This window comes from Triticum urartu, chromosome 2, assembly GCF_003073215.2.
Source record: "Triticum urartu cultivar G1812 chromosome 2, Tu2.1, whole genome shotgun sequence".
NCBI lineage: Eukaryota > Viridiplantae > Streptophyta > Magnoliopsida > Poales > Poaceae > Triticum > Triticum urartu.
The window spans coordinates 558,441,631-558,457,983 of NC_053023.1; the positions used below are offsets into that span (position 1 = coordinate 558,441,631).

At 39.1% G+C, this 16,353-nt stretch overlaps 1 protein-coding gene across 1 annotated transcript; it reads right to left on the reverse strand.

Moving 5' to 3' along the window:
* Nucleotides 1–3,881: 3,881 nt before the first annotated feature.
* LOC125538733 (protein-L-isoaspartate O-methyltransferase) lies at nucleotides 3,882–6,243 on the reverse strand. The gene is made up of 4 exons (XM_048702007.1): nucleotides 5,917–6,243; nucleotides 4,839–5,109; nucleotides 4,527–4,691; nucleotides 3,882–4,335 (listed from the first exon to the last, which is right to left on the reverse strand). The coding sequence occupies exons 1-4, from the start codon at nucleotides 6,058–6,060 to the stop codon at nucleotides 4,085–4,087; spliced, it is 831 nt and encodes a 276-aa protein (XP_048557964.1). The 5' UTR covers nucleotides 6,061–6,243; the 3' UTR covers nucleotides 3,882–4,084.
* Nucleotides 6,244–16,353: the final 10,110 nt, after the last annotated feature.

Sequence of the window (16,353 nt, forward strand, 5' to 3'; positions counted from 1 at the left end):
CGGTAGAACCAGTCTCGCGTAAGCGTACGCGTAATGTCGGTCCGGGCCGCTTCATCCAACAATACCGCCGAACCAAAGTATGACATGCTGGTAAGCAGTATGACATATATCGCCCACAACTCACTTGTGTTCTACTCGTGCATATGACATCTACGCATAAAACCAGGATCGAATGCCACTGTTGGGAAACGTAGTAATTTCAAAAAAAAAAAATCCTACGCACACTCAAGATCATGGTGATGCATAGCAACGAGAGGGGAGAGTGTGTCCACATACCCTCGTAGACCGAAAGCGGGAGCGTTAGCACAACATGGTTGATGTAGTCGTACGTCTTCACGATCCAACCGATCAAGTACCGAACGCACGGCACCTCCGAGTTCTGCACACGTTCAACTCGATGACGCCCCTCGAACTCCGATCCAGCCGAGTGTTGAGGGAGAGTTTCGTCAGCACGACGGCATGGTGACGATGATGATGTTCTACCGACGCAAGGCTTCGCCTAAGCACCGCTACGATATGACCGAGGTGGATTATGATGGAGGGGGGCACCGCACACGGCTAAGAGATCCAAGGGATCAATTGTTGTGTCTTTGGGGTGCCCCCTGCCCCAGTATATAAAGGAGTGGAGGAGGGGGAGGGCCGGCCCTCTCTATGGTGCGCTCTAGGGGAGTCCTACTCCCATCGGGAGTAGGATTCCCCCTTTCCTAGTAGAACTAGGAACCCTTCCAAGTGGTAGGAGTAAGAGGGAAGGAAAGGAAAGGGAAAAGGAGAAGGAAGGAAGGGGGCGCCTCCCCTCCCTAGTCCAATTCGGACCAGTCCATGGGGAGGGGTGCGGCCACCCTTTGAGGCCTTTCTCTCCTTTCCCGTATGGCCCATTAAGGCCCAATACGAATTCCCGTAACTCCCCGGTACTCCCGAAAATACTCAAATCACTCAGAACCTTTCCGATGTCTGAATATAGTCGTCCAATATATTGATCTTTACGTCTCGACCATTTCGAGACTCCTCGTCATGTCCCCGATCTCATCCGGGACTCCGAACTCCTTCGATACATCAAAACACATAAACTCATAATATAACCGTCATCGAACTTTAAGCGTGCGGACCCTACGGGTTCGAGAACTATGTAGACATGACCGGGACACGTCTCTGGTCAATAACCAATAGTGGAACCTGGATGCTCATATTGGCTCCTACATATTATACGAAGATCTTTATCGGTCAAACTGCATAACAACATACGTTGTTTCCTTTGTCATCGGTATGTTACTTGCCCGAGATTCGATCGTCGGTATCTCAATACCTAGTTCAATCTTGTTACCAGCAAGTCTCTTTACTCGTTCCGTAATACATCATCCCGCAACTAACTCATTAGTTGCAATGCTTGCAAGGCTTATAGTGATGTGCATTACCGAGTGGGCCCAGAGATACCTCTCCGACAATCGGAGTGACAAATCCTAATCTCGAAATACGCCAACCCAACATGTACCTTTGGAGACACATGTAGAGCTCCTTTATAATCACCCAGTTACGTTGTGACGTTTGGTAGCACACAAAGTGTTCCTCCGGTAAACGGGAGTTGCATAATCTCATAGTCATAGGAACATGTATAAGTCATGAAGAAAGCAATAGCAACAAACTAAACAATCAAGTGCTATGCTAACGGAATGGGTCAAGTCAATCACATCATTCTCCTAATGATGTGATCCCGTTAATCAAATGACAACTCATGTCTATGGTTAGGAAACTTAACCATCTTTGATCAACGAGCTAGTCAAGTAGAGGCATACTAGTGACACTCTGTTTGTCTATGTATTCACACATGTATTATGTTTCCGGTTAATACAATTCTAGCATGAATAATAAACATTTATCATGATATAAGGAAATAAATAATAACTTCATTATTGCCTCTAGGGCATATTTTCTTCAATCCCCAAAGTGCTTGACAGTGTCAGTGAAAAACTAGATGTCCTCCTTGATGGGCGCAAGAAAAATCATGGCGTCATCTGAATAAAGCAAAGCTCAGATAGCCATAGCATTTCCACCAAGGGGTGTAGATTTCCTTGAGCCATGCTCTTTGCCAGGATGTGGTGCGGCGAGTCGATGGCGAGCACAAATAACGGGGGGAGGGGGGTTAGAGGGTCCCCTTGCCTCAACCACCGACCTAGCTTAATGGGATCGCCGGGCACGCCATTAAGCAGAACACGAGACGAAGCCGACGACAGCAGGGTCGAAGTAGGTCGAGGAGGAAGTCCCAATGCACCAAGTCAAAGGCTTTTTTATGTCAAGTTTAAAGAGCAACGCCAGGGTTTCCCTGTGATAGAAGCATTTCGCGAGACTGCGCACATACATGAAGTTGTCATGGATGCATCTTCTTTAAATAAATGCACTTTAGGCGTGTGAGACCAGCTCATTCATGTGCGGGGCAAGCCGGTTGGACATCATCTTATCAATTAGCTTAGCGATGACATGGATAAGACTGATGGGACGAGAATCGCCGATGTTCTCGGCACCATCCTTCTTCAAAATAAGAGCAATGTCGGTAGAATTCAACCAATGAAAGTGCGTAGCATGAAGATCAGAGAAATGGTTGATGGCAAGCATGATGTCAGGCTTGATAGTATCCCAACATTCCTTGAGAAAGGCACCCATGAATCCATCGGGGCCCGGTGCCTTGTCACTAGGCATGAAAAAAACAGCTCTCTTAGTTTCCTCCTCGGTGAAGGCCTCTCCCCTCGGTGAAGGCCTCTCCCAATACATGAAGGTCATAATTGGGCGTGCGAATGATTTCCCAATTGATGTCAATGTCATGTGAAGGGCCCTTTTTGTGATGTTCTTGAAGTGGCAGTGGACAATGTTTTTTCTTGTGAAGGGCCTTTTTTGCGATGTTCTGAAAATGGCAGTGGACAATGTTTTCCTTGTGCCCGTGCTCGGTGACCCAATCGTTATTGTGCTTGAGGCGGTGAATGAATTTCTTTTCTCCTTCAATGGTTGACACGTAGGTGGAAGAAACGGAGTGTTGGGATCTCCTTCTTTGAGGTAGGTGGAAGAAACGAGTGTTTGGATCTCCTTCTTTGAGGTTAGTGATTCTGGAGTTTGACGCTCCCTAACCTTCTCCAACACGACAAAGCTAATAATCTTTTTCCTAAGCCTTTTACGGATGTCACTTTCTTCTAGAGTAAGGCCCTGTTTGGTTCGGCTGTGGATTTCTAAAAGCAGCTATGAAAAATCTGCTGTGGAAAAATAGCCGTGAAAAATTTGATGTGAAAAAGATGTTGGTCATTTGGCAAACCAGCTGATACATCTTTTTCAGATTTTGGCCCGCAGCGAAATTAGATTTTGGAAAGCACGTCCTGGTCTGCTTCCGCTTTTGATTTAGATTTTGACAGCGGATTTTTAAAATCGGATTCTGCTGGGTTCTCTCTTTGGTTCAGATTCTGCTGCGCGGCAGCAAAATCCATCGATAAAAGCTGAACCAAACAGGGCCTAAGAACTCTTTCCTCTTGCGCTAAATCGGGGTGGAGAACGACTTTGAGGGCCATGTGGAGTTGGACCTTCGAGTTGGCAAAGAGGGTCTTGCTCCAAACACAGAATTTTTGGCTTGTCTTCTTTAAGCTTGTGGAAGAGCCTTTGTAGGGCTCAACATGCCTTGTTTCCTCCCAAGCATCACTGACCACCTGTTGGAAGCCCGGCATTTTGATCGGGTAGTTTTTGAGGTGGAAGGACTTGGTCTCTTGGGCCCATCATCGTTAGCAAGCAAAAGGGGACAATGGTCGGATAAAGATGATGAGAGGGCATGAAGTTGAGAGGATAATGCTGCATCTTTATCTCAAAGTTGAGAAATTGCACCTGAACTGAACTTAAACCGCGACAAATCATGCCATAAAAAGGTCACACAAACGCTAGCGATTTCCGAACTTACCACACACAACACGTATTCACATATTCTACGCAACATCAACCAGCAGTAAGCATTTTATACAAAACCAAACCATCTAAACATCAGACGCCACATTGGTGGACAAAGATCATAGGCACTCACATATATACACACACATTTTGAGATCCAGAGCAAAGGATCTCAGCTGTCCTGCAGCTGAGCAGAGCGGCTGGTGAGAGGGACGTAGCGAACAGAGGCATCGTTGCGGGTGCTGATGGATCCGTCGGAGCTCTTGTCGATCACCTGCAGGTCCTGAGAGTATGTGCCGACGGGTATGACCATCCGCCCGCCAGGCTTCAGCTGTTCTAGCAGCGGCCTAGGGATCTCGGGTGCCGCTGCGCCCACATGAATAGCATCGTATGGCGCCACATCCGGCCAGCCGAGCCTTCCATCTGTGGTTTTGTGAATTGCAACAAGACAACTTTGAGCTCCAGATGTTTTGGACTTCCATAGAAATATTTGCTTTATCATAGTATGCATATCATATCGGCTTGACGTTTTGAGGCTATAAAACGACCAGCGGAAATTAAAATTTCATTGATGTATTGAATGGCTCAACACACCATAGTACCAACTAGCATACCTGAAACATGAAGAGAAAGTGAACCATCCTTCAGTAGTGCTGCTGCAGCACTCCGTTCAACATTTTCAGTTGAAGCAGCAACAAGCTCAGGAATGTGTTCAATCCCCACTGCGCGACCTTCTGGTCCGACCATCATTGCAAAACAAGCTGTCAAGTAGCCACTGCCTGTGATAGGAAATGGATGAAGATGGCAGTAGTTTGAGACAAAAATGTCAGTTGGATATTGATAAAGTTATTTATTTATACAGATACAGGTGTATCATCTGAAGGCACTAAACAGAGTGACAGCGTATCAGGCAGTCAGCAACAAACCTGATCCAACATCTAGAGCATGCATGCCTGGCTGTAAATGATCCTTCAAAAGTTCTAAGCAGGTTGCATGCATGTGAGGAGCAGATATCGTTGCATTGTAACCAATAGGCATAGGACTGTCAATGTAAGGGGTAAAGCCCTCTGGTACAAATAGGGCTCGATCGATAGTTTCCATAACTTCTGCCACTTTATCTGTTCGAACAACACCATACTGTTTCAGGTATTCAACCAGAGCGTTGTTCTTCTCCAGTGATCCTTCAGTCCAAAATTGCTGCAAGTTAAACAACAGATGCTGAGATGTACTCCCTCCGTTCCGAATTACTTGTCACGGGTACGGATGTATCTAGATGTATTTTAGTTCTAGATACATCCATTTCTACGACGAGTAATTTGAAATGGAGGGAGTAGCCCTCATAGGTAAACTCCAGTGCTTGCCGTCACTGAGCAGCAACGACTATGTGCTTCACTAAAACATTCACAGTGTGCCAAAAATATATGATGATCGCAGATTTCATTACATTGATATCGCATAACATTGTCGCATTTGTTAGGAGTAAACTGCCCTTTCCAAAATAAAATGTTTGTGGGCACATAATTCCCAGTTTCTGCAACAGATAAGCTACCTTCACAGCATAGTTAGGTTCAGATTTAACCTATATTATCACACTCAAGGTGCCACGCTTGCACAAGATAGCTTAACACTATTGAATTTTCAGCACCAACCGGTAAAAAAGATCAGTAGCATGGCTTCACTCATAGCTGGACCTGCTAGAAGCCAAGTTCACCATCATACTCTTGTGCTCTCCAGCCCTCAAAATCATAATCGCTCTCCTTTAGAGCTATACAAGACTAAAATCCACCGATCAGCTAGAGCCTAGGGCTAGCCCTCCCGATTTCCAAATCTCTCTCGAGTCCAAACGCGCAACTAAGATATCCTGAATCGGCTTAAACTCGAGGGTGCAGGTTAATTAATCATCCAATTTGCCGCGGCAATCGTCAAACAGTTATGCAGGATGGCAGTACAACAAACAAAAAAGGGGAAGGAGAAGGGTAGGGCGTCACGTGTGCTGCTACGTACCGCCATCCAGTGGTACGGGGAGCAGCGACGAAGCTGCGGCGGCCTCGGGGGCGCGGCGAGGAGGTGGTGGAGGAACCGGCGGCGGGCGGCCGTGGAGGGCGACAGGAAGCGGCACGACGGGGAGGCTGCGGCGGCGAGGGACATGGCGCTGGCGCGTGGAGTTCGGCTATAAGAGGGGTAAGGGGGGCGAGGCGAACAGGTGTGGGAAGCTCGGCCCGCCGTGGCGATGCAGGGGAGCCTCGTCTCGACAGGTGGTCGCGCCGCCGTTCTTTCTAGTCCTAGCGTGGCTGCACCGCACGCATCCAGAGACCCAACGGCGGAGCTTCGTGGGGGAATATCCTATTTGACGCATTTTGCGTCAAACTGTCGACGAGCCGTATACCCCTTCGCCTGATTTGGGCCGGCCTTTTTAGTACATGTTTGCTGTTTCTCCGTTCCTCTTTCTCGAGTCACTATTTTCCCGTTCCTCTTCCTCATCCTGCATCTCCCGTCTTCTTCCTTCCTCGTCCCGCATCCGCCGTGCTCTTCCTCCCTCGTCCCGCATCCCACTTCCTCCCTTTTCGTCTGCTTTTTCCTGCGGGGATCCCGCTCTGATAAGAGGCCACCGCCCTGGTAAGCAGCCGACAGACCTCTGTCCCGTCGAATCGTCCGAGGCATCGCCGATTAGATCTGGCGGACATCGTCGTGATGGATGCTTTTTTGCAGGTGGTCACTGCTTCCTCGTCGGCGTCGGCGTCGTCTAGGGTTCCCTCAAGATCGGGTCATCTAGGGTTCCATCGATCTTCGTCAAGTTCGTCATCTTCAAGGTAATGCCCCCAGTTCCCTCTTCTGTGTTCTTGTCAAGCTGGTTCGTGTCCTCTGTGTGTGATTTCGCCAGATCGAGACATTTTTTTCCCGTTTGTGTCGGTCCAGCGTTTCTAGGGTTTGTAGGAGGTTTGGTGGTAGCAGTGGAGCGATTTTTTCAGTCTGATTTGGGTGAATATGAGGCTAGACAAGGTCCCTTTGGAGCGATTTTTTCAGTTTGGTTTCCCGGATGTGATTCAGAATTTGAAATCAGGTTATGAATGCAGCATAATGATGGTAGGAGGTTGTCTGTTTCATGCGGTTGCCCTTGGAAATTTTGTGTGTGTGTTTATTTTGATGATGATAGGACACTTGTTAGTTTCTGTAATGTGTAAATTTGTTTGAACATTGTGTGTTCACTCAAATGATTGTTCTTGTACTACATCACATCTAAATTTTATAACATCAATTTTTTTTAACTTTTTAACATGGATGAACATTTTCTGAAATTGAGGATCAAAAAATGTTCGCCAATTTGAAAAGGTGTTCTAGAAAAATTCAAAAATAAAATAATGTGAATTGTTTAGAAAATTTAGAAAAGCAAGGAAACAGAAGAGGAAGAAAATAAATTTTAGAAAATAAATTTTAGAAAAATTGGGTGTTAGGGCTACATATCCTTCTTGCATTGGAATTAGTCCTTCGTCACTTCTGCTTTCTTGGCAATCAATTGGCATCTTCTGCTTTTTTGTGTATAATGTAACTATGAGTGATACTATGTACTTCTCTTCTGTTTTGCAGAATTAATTTTTGTTTCAGCAGCTTACATTTACATGAAATGTTTTTTATACCTGAAATTTCAGCACCTTACTTTTTATTATTTTTATACAGCTCTCACTCAACTGTCAAAATGCCTAAACTTTACAAATACCCTCCGGGTAGTATCAAACACAGATTCTCTACCATTAGGTGGCGTAAGGCAGTTGCTGATTTAACTGACATCCGGAAGTCATATGTTACGAAATATGAGCTTGATCATCTCCTGAACATTCACCCTCATTTAATGATTCCAATTCCAGTACTGCAATGGGTTGCGAACCACTTAAATTGTAATGGAACAGGAGTTTTCAGGAAGGGTCAAAAGATAATTCATCTGAGAAGGGAAATGGTAATTCAAGTTTTTGGTATTCGTTCTGGTTCCGTGCCTTTTCCTATGGACAGCACAGATCAAGTTATCGTGGCTAGAGTATTGGAACTTAGGTCTGAGTATCTTAGTGCTGGGGAGAAGAACATTTCATTTGATAACATAATCACCAAGATGAAAAATGATGAGACTGAGGAAGGCTTCATACGGAGCTTCATGTTTCTGTTCATAACATCTGTTTTATGTCCAACCACTCGGAAGTATGCAAACTGGAAACTTCTTTATGGGCTGGATGACATTACCAAGCTGAAGACCTTTGATTTGGCTCAGTTGTGCATTGATCACCTGAACAATGAAATTGATAACTTCAGCACTAAACTCTTCAATAGAACTGAAGTTCCATTGAATGATTCAATCTATGTTGGTGGATGTTTACCGTTGGCTGCTGTAAGTTTTCTTTTCTCTGTCATTTTCAATTTTTTACATAGACTTTAGTTCTGCAATCTTTTTTTATAGTCACTGATTACCTCTTATATCTTCTCTTATGATTCAGAACCTTCCTAGATTGTGTATCTGGACTTTGTAGACTTCACAAAAGCTTCTAAACAACGAAACATCAATTATGGAGTCCCTAGAATTGCACATGTTCAGAATGAAGACTTTGACTATCTAGCTACAGTGGATCTGAACAGAGCTTCCAAGAAGAGTTTTGCATTGGGTTTCTTACCAGTAAGCTTCTTGTATAAATTTGTTGTTGTTCATTTTTCAAGTTAGCAAAAAGTTTTTTCTTCTACAAGCAATCTAGAAGGAGCAAATCTTGTCATTTATAATCCTTTTCAATTGCAATTTTTTGTGCAGTTGAAAGACATCTCTAGGACACCTTACAGTGCTCGTGCAATTGTATTGGCTGAGGAGAAGTGGTCCAAAGCGCCAGAGTCTTTTCATAATGATGAAAATGACATTCCAAACCAAAATGACAGAGAAAATGTTGCATCTACTTCGAACAACAATCCAGAAGTATGTTGGCCTGCTTTTTTTCTTTTCTTAATAGATATTAGTGTTGTCACTTTACTTTCATACCAGAAACTAATACACATATATCTGTTCTGTTTGCTCAAACTAATAGGTTATGAAGATAGTCTCTAAAATAGTTGCAAAACATGATGTCATTTGGAAGAAGTTCCATGAAGAGCATGTACAGAGTATGCTAGCAGAACTCAAAGCAACTGTCTTGTCTTTACAGCAAAATTCTAGCAGCCAAGTCAATGATGCTGGCACTTCAACCACGAATCCAACTGTTCTTCTGTCTGGAGCCAGCAACAGAAATGTTCTCAGAGAACCATTAAATCCTGGCAATCGCACACTCCAAGTTAACAGTGAGGCAATTACAGGTTCTTTATTTGACGACCATATCAGAGTCATTCCTACTCCAGTTGTTACCAAGGATAACCAAGTTCAAATTTTCGATGAAGTTCAAAAGCAAGTGTCATTACCTCAGCAATTCCAGGAAAATGAGCAAGCACAAACAGGTGTGGACAATGATATTCATTCTAATAACACATTTGGTCAACATTTTTTCTTTTACTCAAACTAGTCATAGCACTCAATTTGTTGTTCATGAGGCAGTTTTATTAGTACTCAGTTTCCTGTTCCTGACATCACTATTATGGTAAATACATTCATTCTGTAAACACATTCTGACATCACTATTTTTTGCCATTTTCAGGTAACGTTTCTGAGGCAGTTCATACTAAATCAACTGGATTCCTGGAACCACTGGATTATGTTCATCCTACAAGTGTTACTGAAGCAAATCAGATAGATTCTCAAAATGTCAACTCTGTGACGGTAAATCTGCAGGAAACTCCTCTTACTGGAAACTCATTTTCTATGAGAGAAAATGTTCAGTTACTGAATGAGCAAAAGCCAGGTGATGTTAGACCTGCCAGTCAGACACCAAACAATGAATCATCTTCCTGTCCCATCTCTCCTTTTCTAGTTCAGAACAATCCTAGTCTCGAGATCATATTGTCTCCTTCGAGCAACATTATAATTGAAGATGCCTCCACACCAACAAATCTGAATTCACAATCAATTGACAATGTTGCAACTGGCATTGAAATTGCCATGAAGTATGGAGATGATTTATTAGTCGAAGAAGTTGTCAAGTCTGTTCCCAAAGGTAACTCAAAACATTTTTTTATCATCTCCCCATCCTGCTGTTCCCTTGTTTTGCTTTTTGCTTCACTGATTTTGTTCTTGCAATGCCCTGTCTTTTTTTTATATGTTTCATTGTGTTGTCAGCACAATACTTATTATATGCAACTGCTTAATTGGACAGATCCTCTAGTACCTGAGAAGCAGTCATCTGATGTTACACTAAACATGTCTGGTCCAAGCACAATAGAGAAGAGAAATAGAAAGAAAAGGAAAGCAAAAGTAATATCTCCTCAGGAAAAGATTTCAAAGATGATTGTTGAACCTCATGTTCAGGAGTTTTATAAGAAATACCTTGCAAACAAATTCTTCAAGAATGGCAATAAGTAAGTCATTTCAATGTGCAAACTAATTTTTTCAATATCATGCATTCTTCTGTTTTGTACAATTTGTTCAATAAGCGTTTCTATTCTTTTTTATCGTGCAGTCCAACTGTTATTGATATCAATGGCTTTCCTGTGGAGTATGATAATTTCTATAATTCATTAAAGGCAATAGGAAATGTTGATAATGAAGTATTCAATGCCTATGTCCAAGTTTTCAATTATGAGAATGAAAATCCAGACCCAAACAGCAAGGACCCTTCAAAATATTGCTTTACTAGCTATTTCACGGTAATTCTCTATTCCTCATCTATGTTTCTTTTTGTTCACGATACACTCATGGAAGTTATGTTTCTTGGTGTTATGATCTATTTTTTAATTTAACTTTGCAGCAAAAGGTGCTTGTAGACCCCAAAATCTTCAATTCTCGGTCTTGCCTAAGAGAATTCAAGAAAATTACCTCTGGAAAGAACTTGCATAAGCGTGATCTGGTAAACAACTTTTATCATCACAAGTATTTCTCTTTTTTGCATTCTATCTCATCTTATCTGTTTTTTCTACTTTTTTTGCCATCCAGCTATACTTCCCCAGAGTTGACTCATTCCACTGGTCTTTGTTCTGCATCAACAATTTGTTTGAAACTATCAATTTCTTTGATTCAAGATCTTCTGTTCCTCAAAATCTTGTCAACAAGTTAACATCAAACCTGGTTTGTTTTCTTCCTTTACTTTTAACTTCTTTCGCTTTGTAACATAATCTATTTTTACTGCTAACTGCCCTGTAAGCTTCTGTATGTTTAGGCATTCAACAAAAATTAAGTACCCTTTTCTTATTGAAGTTCTGTGGTTGTTGAACTCTACTACTTTTCAATATAGATCATCAACATGGCTACCCTCTTCAAATCTTCTGGGTACACATACAAAAACATCGAAAATTTTGAGTGCATTTCTCCTGAGGACTACCCCCAGCAAAACAACCTGTGAGTAAAACAAAAGCATCATTACAGAGAATCCACTCTTTTCTGTTAAACTCTTTTACTCACTTGAATTTTTTTAAACAAGTTTCTTTTACTGAATTTTAAAATTCTTGTGCAGCCACAATTGTGCTCTGTATGCTATCATGTACATGGATATCTGGGATGGGAAGAACATGAAGGAATTTGATGATGTATGTTGCCATGAAATTGTTCTTCCTCCATACTTGCTCTATGTTTAGTTTCCAGCACTTCTCTTTTGTCATGCCTAATGTGTTGTTCACCTTTTCATTTGTATCAGGAAATTATTCCTCAATTTCGGCAGCTCGTTGCTTACAAATTGGCAAAGTCTGACATCAATGAAGAAGACTTCGAGCGACTTCAAGAAGATGTTTCAAGCAAGAAGAGGAAAAAGCGTCGTTAGTTCCGTGCAGAAAGAAAACACTTCCAGCTTCTAAAATTGATCTCTTTCCAATTGCGCCATGAATGAAACAGAAGTAGTTGTAAAGTCAGCTGTCTCTTATTTGAAAAACTTTTTAAGAACCGCTCTTTTCTCTTGTTGTGGGAATAAGTCTTCCCCAGTATGACCAGAAAACTACAATTATTATGAGGAGAATATTCCCAACAATTTAAATTTTTCCTCTGGGTTTCGACTAAATGATTTCCCAATAGTTTAATACATTTATCGGAATCGTGTCACCAGCATCTCTTCTTTCATATATGTGTTTGGTGCTCATAGTTGTTTTCAAGTTTTTTGATATCTGGATCAAACATAAGTTTATAGAAGGAAACACAATGTGATGAACAAAACAATGCTGATACAATTTTTGGTCTTCCTTAGGACAGACTTCCCAAAGAACATTGAAGAAGTGTTCACTACAATTTGAATAATGTTCTTTTTCCTGTTTTAATAATGTTAACAAAGATTCACAAAATTTGGTCCGCTTCTCGACCTCGTTCCTAGGAAATTTTGTTCCAAGGAACATTATTCAATTATCATTTTGTTCCTAGAAATATTTTTTGGCTTGAAGAACATTTTTTTTTACTTCAGAGAACATTAAGTAATGTTGGAGAACTTTTTTAAATTTTTTTACTAAGAACATTATTTTAGGGAACAATATTCAGTGAACATTTTTTATTCAAATTGTAGTGAACACTTCTCCAAAATTAAATTGGTCAACGAACGAACAGTATTCAACAAACATTATTCATTATTCAACAAACATTATTCAACGAACGAACAGTATTCAACAAACATTATTCAATTATTAAAGAAAATTTATTTAGGCAACATTCCTCCGCATCAAACAATAAATATAGTAAAAAATTCCTAAAAAAGGGTGAACAAAAAATTCCGCATCAAACAATAATATTCCTAGGAACGAACAAACGAAATAAATGTAGTAAAAAATTTCCTCCAAGCAAATTTTGTTCACCCTTTTGTTAGAAGGAACATTATTCGGTTATCATTTTTTTATAGAATATTGATTGTTCGCCTAATAATGTTCCTTCAATAATCTCCCCCAAATAAATGTTGAATTTTCTTTTTGTTACCCTATTTTCCCTGATTAATGTTCCTTCAATAATGTTCTTCAAATAATGTTCAAACTTTTTGGTTCCCCCAATAATGTTCTTTGAATAATGTTCTCTAAATAATTTTATTCCTTCAATAATGTTTCTCAAATAATGTACAAACTTTTTTGTTCCCCAATAATGTTCTCTAAATAATTTTATCTTTTAATAATGGTGCTCAATTGTGTTCAATAATTGTTCTTTTAAGAATGTTCCACAAATAATTTTCCCCAAACAATGTTGAAAGTTTTTTTTCACAATAATGTTCTCTTAATGTCCTCTAATAATGTTCCCAAGATAATGTTCAAACTTTTTGTCCCCCTAAAATGTTCCCTGATTATTGTTATGTTCGGCAAGTAATGTTCAAACTTTTTTGTTCCTCCAATAATGTTCTCCGAACAATGTTCTCTAATAATGTTCCCAAGATAATGTTGACCAAATAATGTTATCTGAAGTCCCTAAATAATTTTGTTTTTAATAATTGTGTTCAATAATTGTTCTTTTAATACTGTTCCATAAATAATGTTCCCCAAATAATGTTCAAATTTTTTTCCCAATCTTGTTCTATTGTTCAAACTTTTTTGTTCCTCCAATAATGTTCTCCGAACAACGTTCTCTAATAATGTTCCCATGATAAATAATTTTGTTTTTAATAATTATGTTCATTAATTGTTCTTTTAATAATGTTCCACAAATAATGTTCCCCAAATAATTTTTTTCCCAACAATGTTCTCTTGTTCTCTAATAATGTTCAAACTTTTTTGTTCCTCCAATAATGTTCCTCAAATAATGTTTGTCTTTTAATGTTCCTCAAATAATTGTTGATTCTGAGGAATTTTTTTTACTTGAAGAACATTTTTAAACTTTAGAGAACTTTATTTATAGGGAACAATTTACTGATTTTCTTAGAAGTAATGTTCAAACTTTTTTGTTCCTCCAATAATGTTCTCCTAACAATGTTCTCTAATAATGTTCCCAAGATAATGTTGACCAAATAATGTTATGTGAAGTCCCTAAATAATTTTGTCTTTAATAATTGTGTTCAATAATTGTTCTTTTAATACTGTTCCACAAATAATGTTCCCCAAATAATGTTCAATTTTTTCCCAATGTTGTTCTATAATAATGTTCAAATTTTTTTTGTTCCTCCAATAATGTTCTCCGAACAATGTTCTCTAATAATGTTCCCACGATAAATAAATTTATCTTTAATAATTATGTTAAAAAATTGTTCTTTTAATATTGTTCCACAAATAATGTTCCCCAAATAATGTTCTATTTTTTTCAAATAATGTTCTCTTGTTCTCTAATAATGTTCAAACTTTTTTGTTCCCCCAATAATATTCCCAAATTAATGTTTGTCTTTTAATGTTCCTCAAATAATTATTAATTCTGACGAATTTTTTTTACTTGAAGAACATTTTTAAACTTCAAAGAATTTATAAGGAACAAATTACTGATTTTCTTGGAACATTATTCAGGAAATATTATACAAGGAACATTTTTATATTGAAGAGTTTGAACATTGTTGACCTGATTATCATTATAGTAAAAACATCCCTCCAAGGAAATTTTGTTGACCCGAATGAAACATTATTCAAGGAAATTTTGTTCGAGGTAATATTCACTTATCATTATTTTATATAATATGTTTGTTCCCCCAATAATGTTCTTCGAATAATGTTCCCCAATTATCTGTTCAATTTTCTTTTTGTTCCTCTATAATGTTCCCTGATCAATGTCCTTTCAATAATGTCCCCCAAATTCTGTGAATAATGTTCCCTAAATAATGTTGATGCCGAGGAAATTTTTTTGCCTTGAAGAACAATTTTAAACTTCAAAGAAAATTATTTATTATGGATCAATTTAGTGTTTTTTTAGAACATTACTTAGGGAACTATAATGTTCCCTGAATAATGTTCCCTAAATATTGTTGATGCCGAGGATTTTTTTCTTTGGACTTAAAGAACATTTTTAAACTTCAAAGAAAATTATTTACTTTTTTATGCAATAATGATTGTTCCCCCAATAATGTTCTTTTAATAATGTTCTACAAATAAATGTTTTTCAAAATGCAAATAATAATTTAGTCTAGAATAACCTTTTTTCAGAGAACATTATTTATTTTTGAATAACAATTTTTAACTTTTCACTAAGAACATCATTGAGGGAATATTCAATGAATTTTTAAAAATCAAGGAACAATATTGAGGAACTATTTAGTAAGCGTTAAACAGTTTTTAATTGAGGCAACATTATTCGGGGAACAATTATTTATTCAAGCTTCGGACAATATTGTTCAACTAATTTGTTTTGGCCCCAAGGAGCATTTTGTAAAGAACATTATCCTAGGAACATTATACAATTATCATTTTTTTATCCAACGAACATTATCCAATCATCATTTTGCAAAGAACATTATCCATGAACAAGAAAACAAGGGACATCATCAAATTTCTTTGTCCACACAATAATTAAAATCCATCTAAATTTTTTCAGCTAACAATGCAAAAAATTCTTCAACGAAGGAAATTATCTTCTTCCTTGCTGCAAACAGAAATTATCTTCTTCCTTGTTCTGAACAATGAAAACCATCAACTAGTCTTCTTTTTTGGAGCTGCTTTCTTCCTAGATTTCTTTTCAGATTGTGGCTTCAATCTTTCTCCTTTGTTCACAGACTTGGAAGGCCGTATAGGAGGATCTTTCAACGAATTTTCAGACTGCAATTCTTCTTGCTGTTTCTTCCCTTGCAAGTACTTCGTATGAATTTGAGCAACAACATCCAAAAGTTCTTTGCTAAGTTCAGAATCTTTGCTGATGTCTAAGCAAGCTTCACCAACTTTACTCATCAGAATAGAATATCTGACTGCATTGTGTGACTGATCTTCACCTGTAAGCAGCACCATTTCTTTCTTGCACTTATCCAATTCTTTTTCTCTGAAGGAAATAGTCCATCTGTCAACAATCAGCTTATCTGGAATATGGGTAATGTCAAACTGCGTAAAAAGTCTGAGGATATGGCAACAAACAATACCATCACGCTCAAACTTCCCACAAAAACATTTGAATGAACCAGTACTAAGGTCCACATGGACTCTGAACATTTCTCTTGTGAATTCTGGTTTTTCATACCTGATGTGTTTTTCCAAATCATACACTTTATCCTTCTCAATTTCTATAACTTTAAAAGCTGTTGAATTCACTAATTCTGTCAAAAACTTCAAGTAGATTCCTCTGGTATATATTGCTGCTGCATGCCGTTCAACAAGCTGATGACTCCAAAAGACGGGAGTCTTCTCATTAGACAAGAATCTGTCCTGGTTTTCTATGTGAATAACATTCTCTTGGAACAGCACATACTGTTTCATGAAAGCCTCTATAGTATCTTTCCTCTTGATGTAGTCCTTGAAATTTGAGTTGAAGCTTTC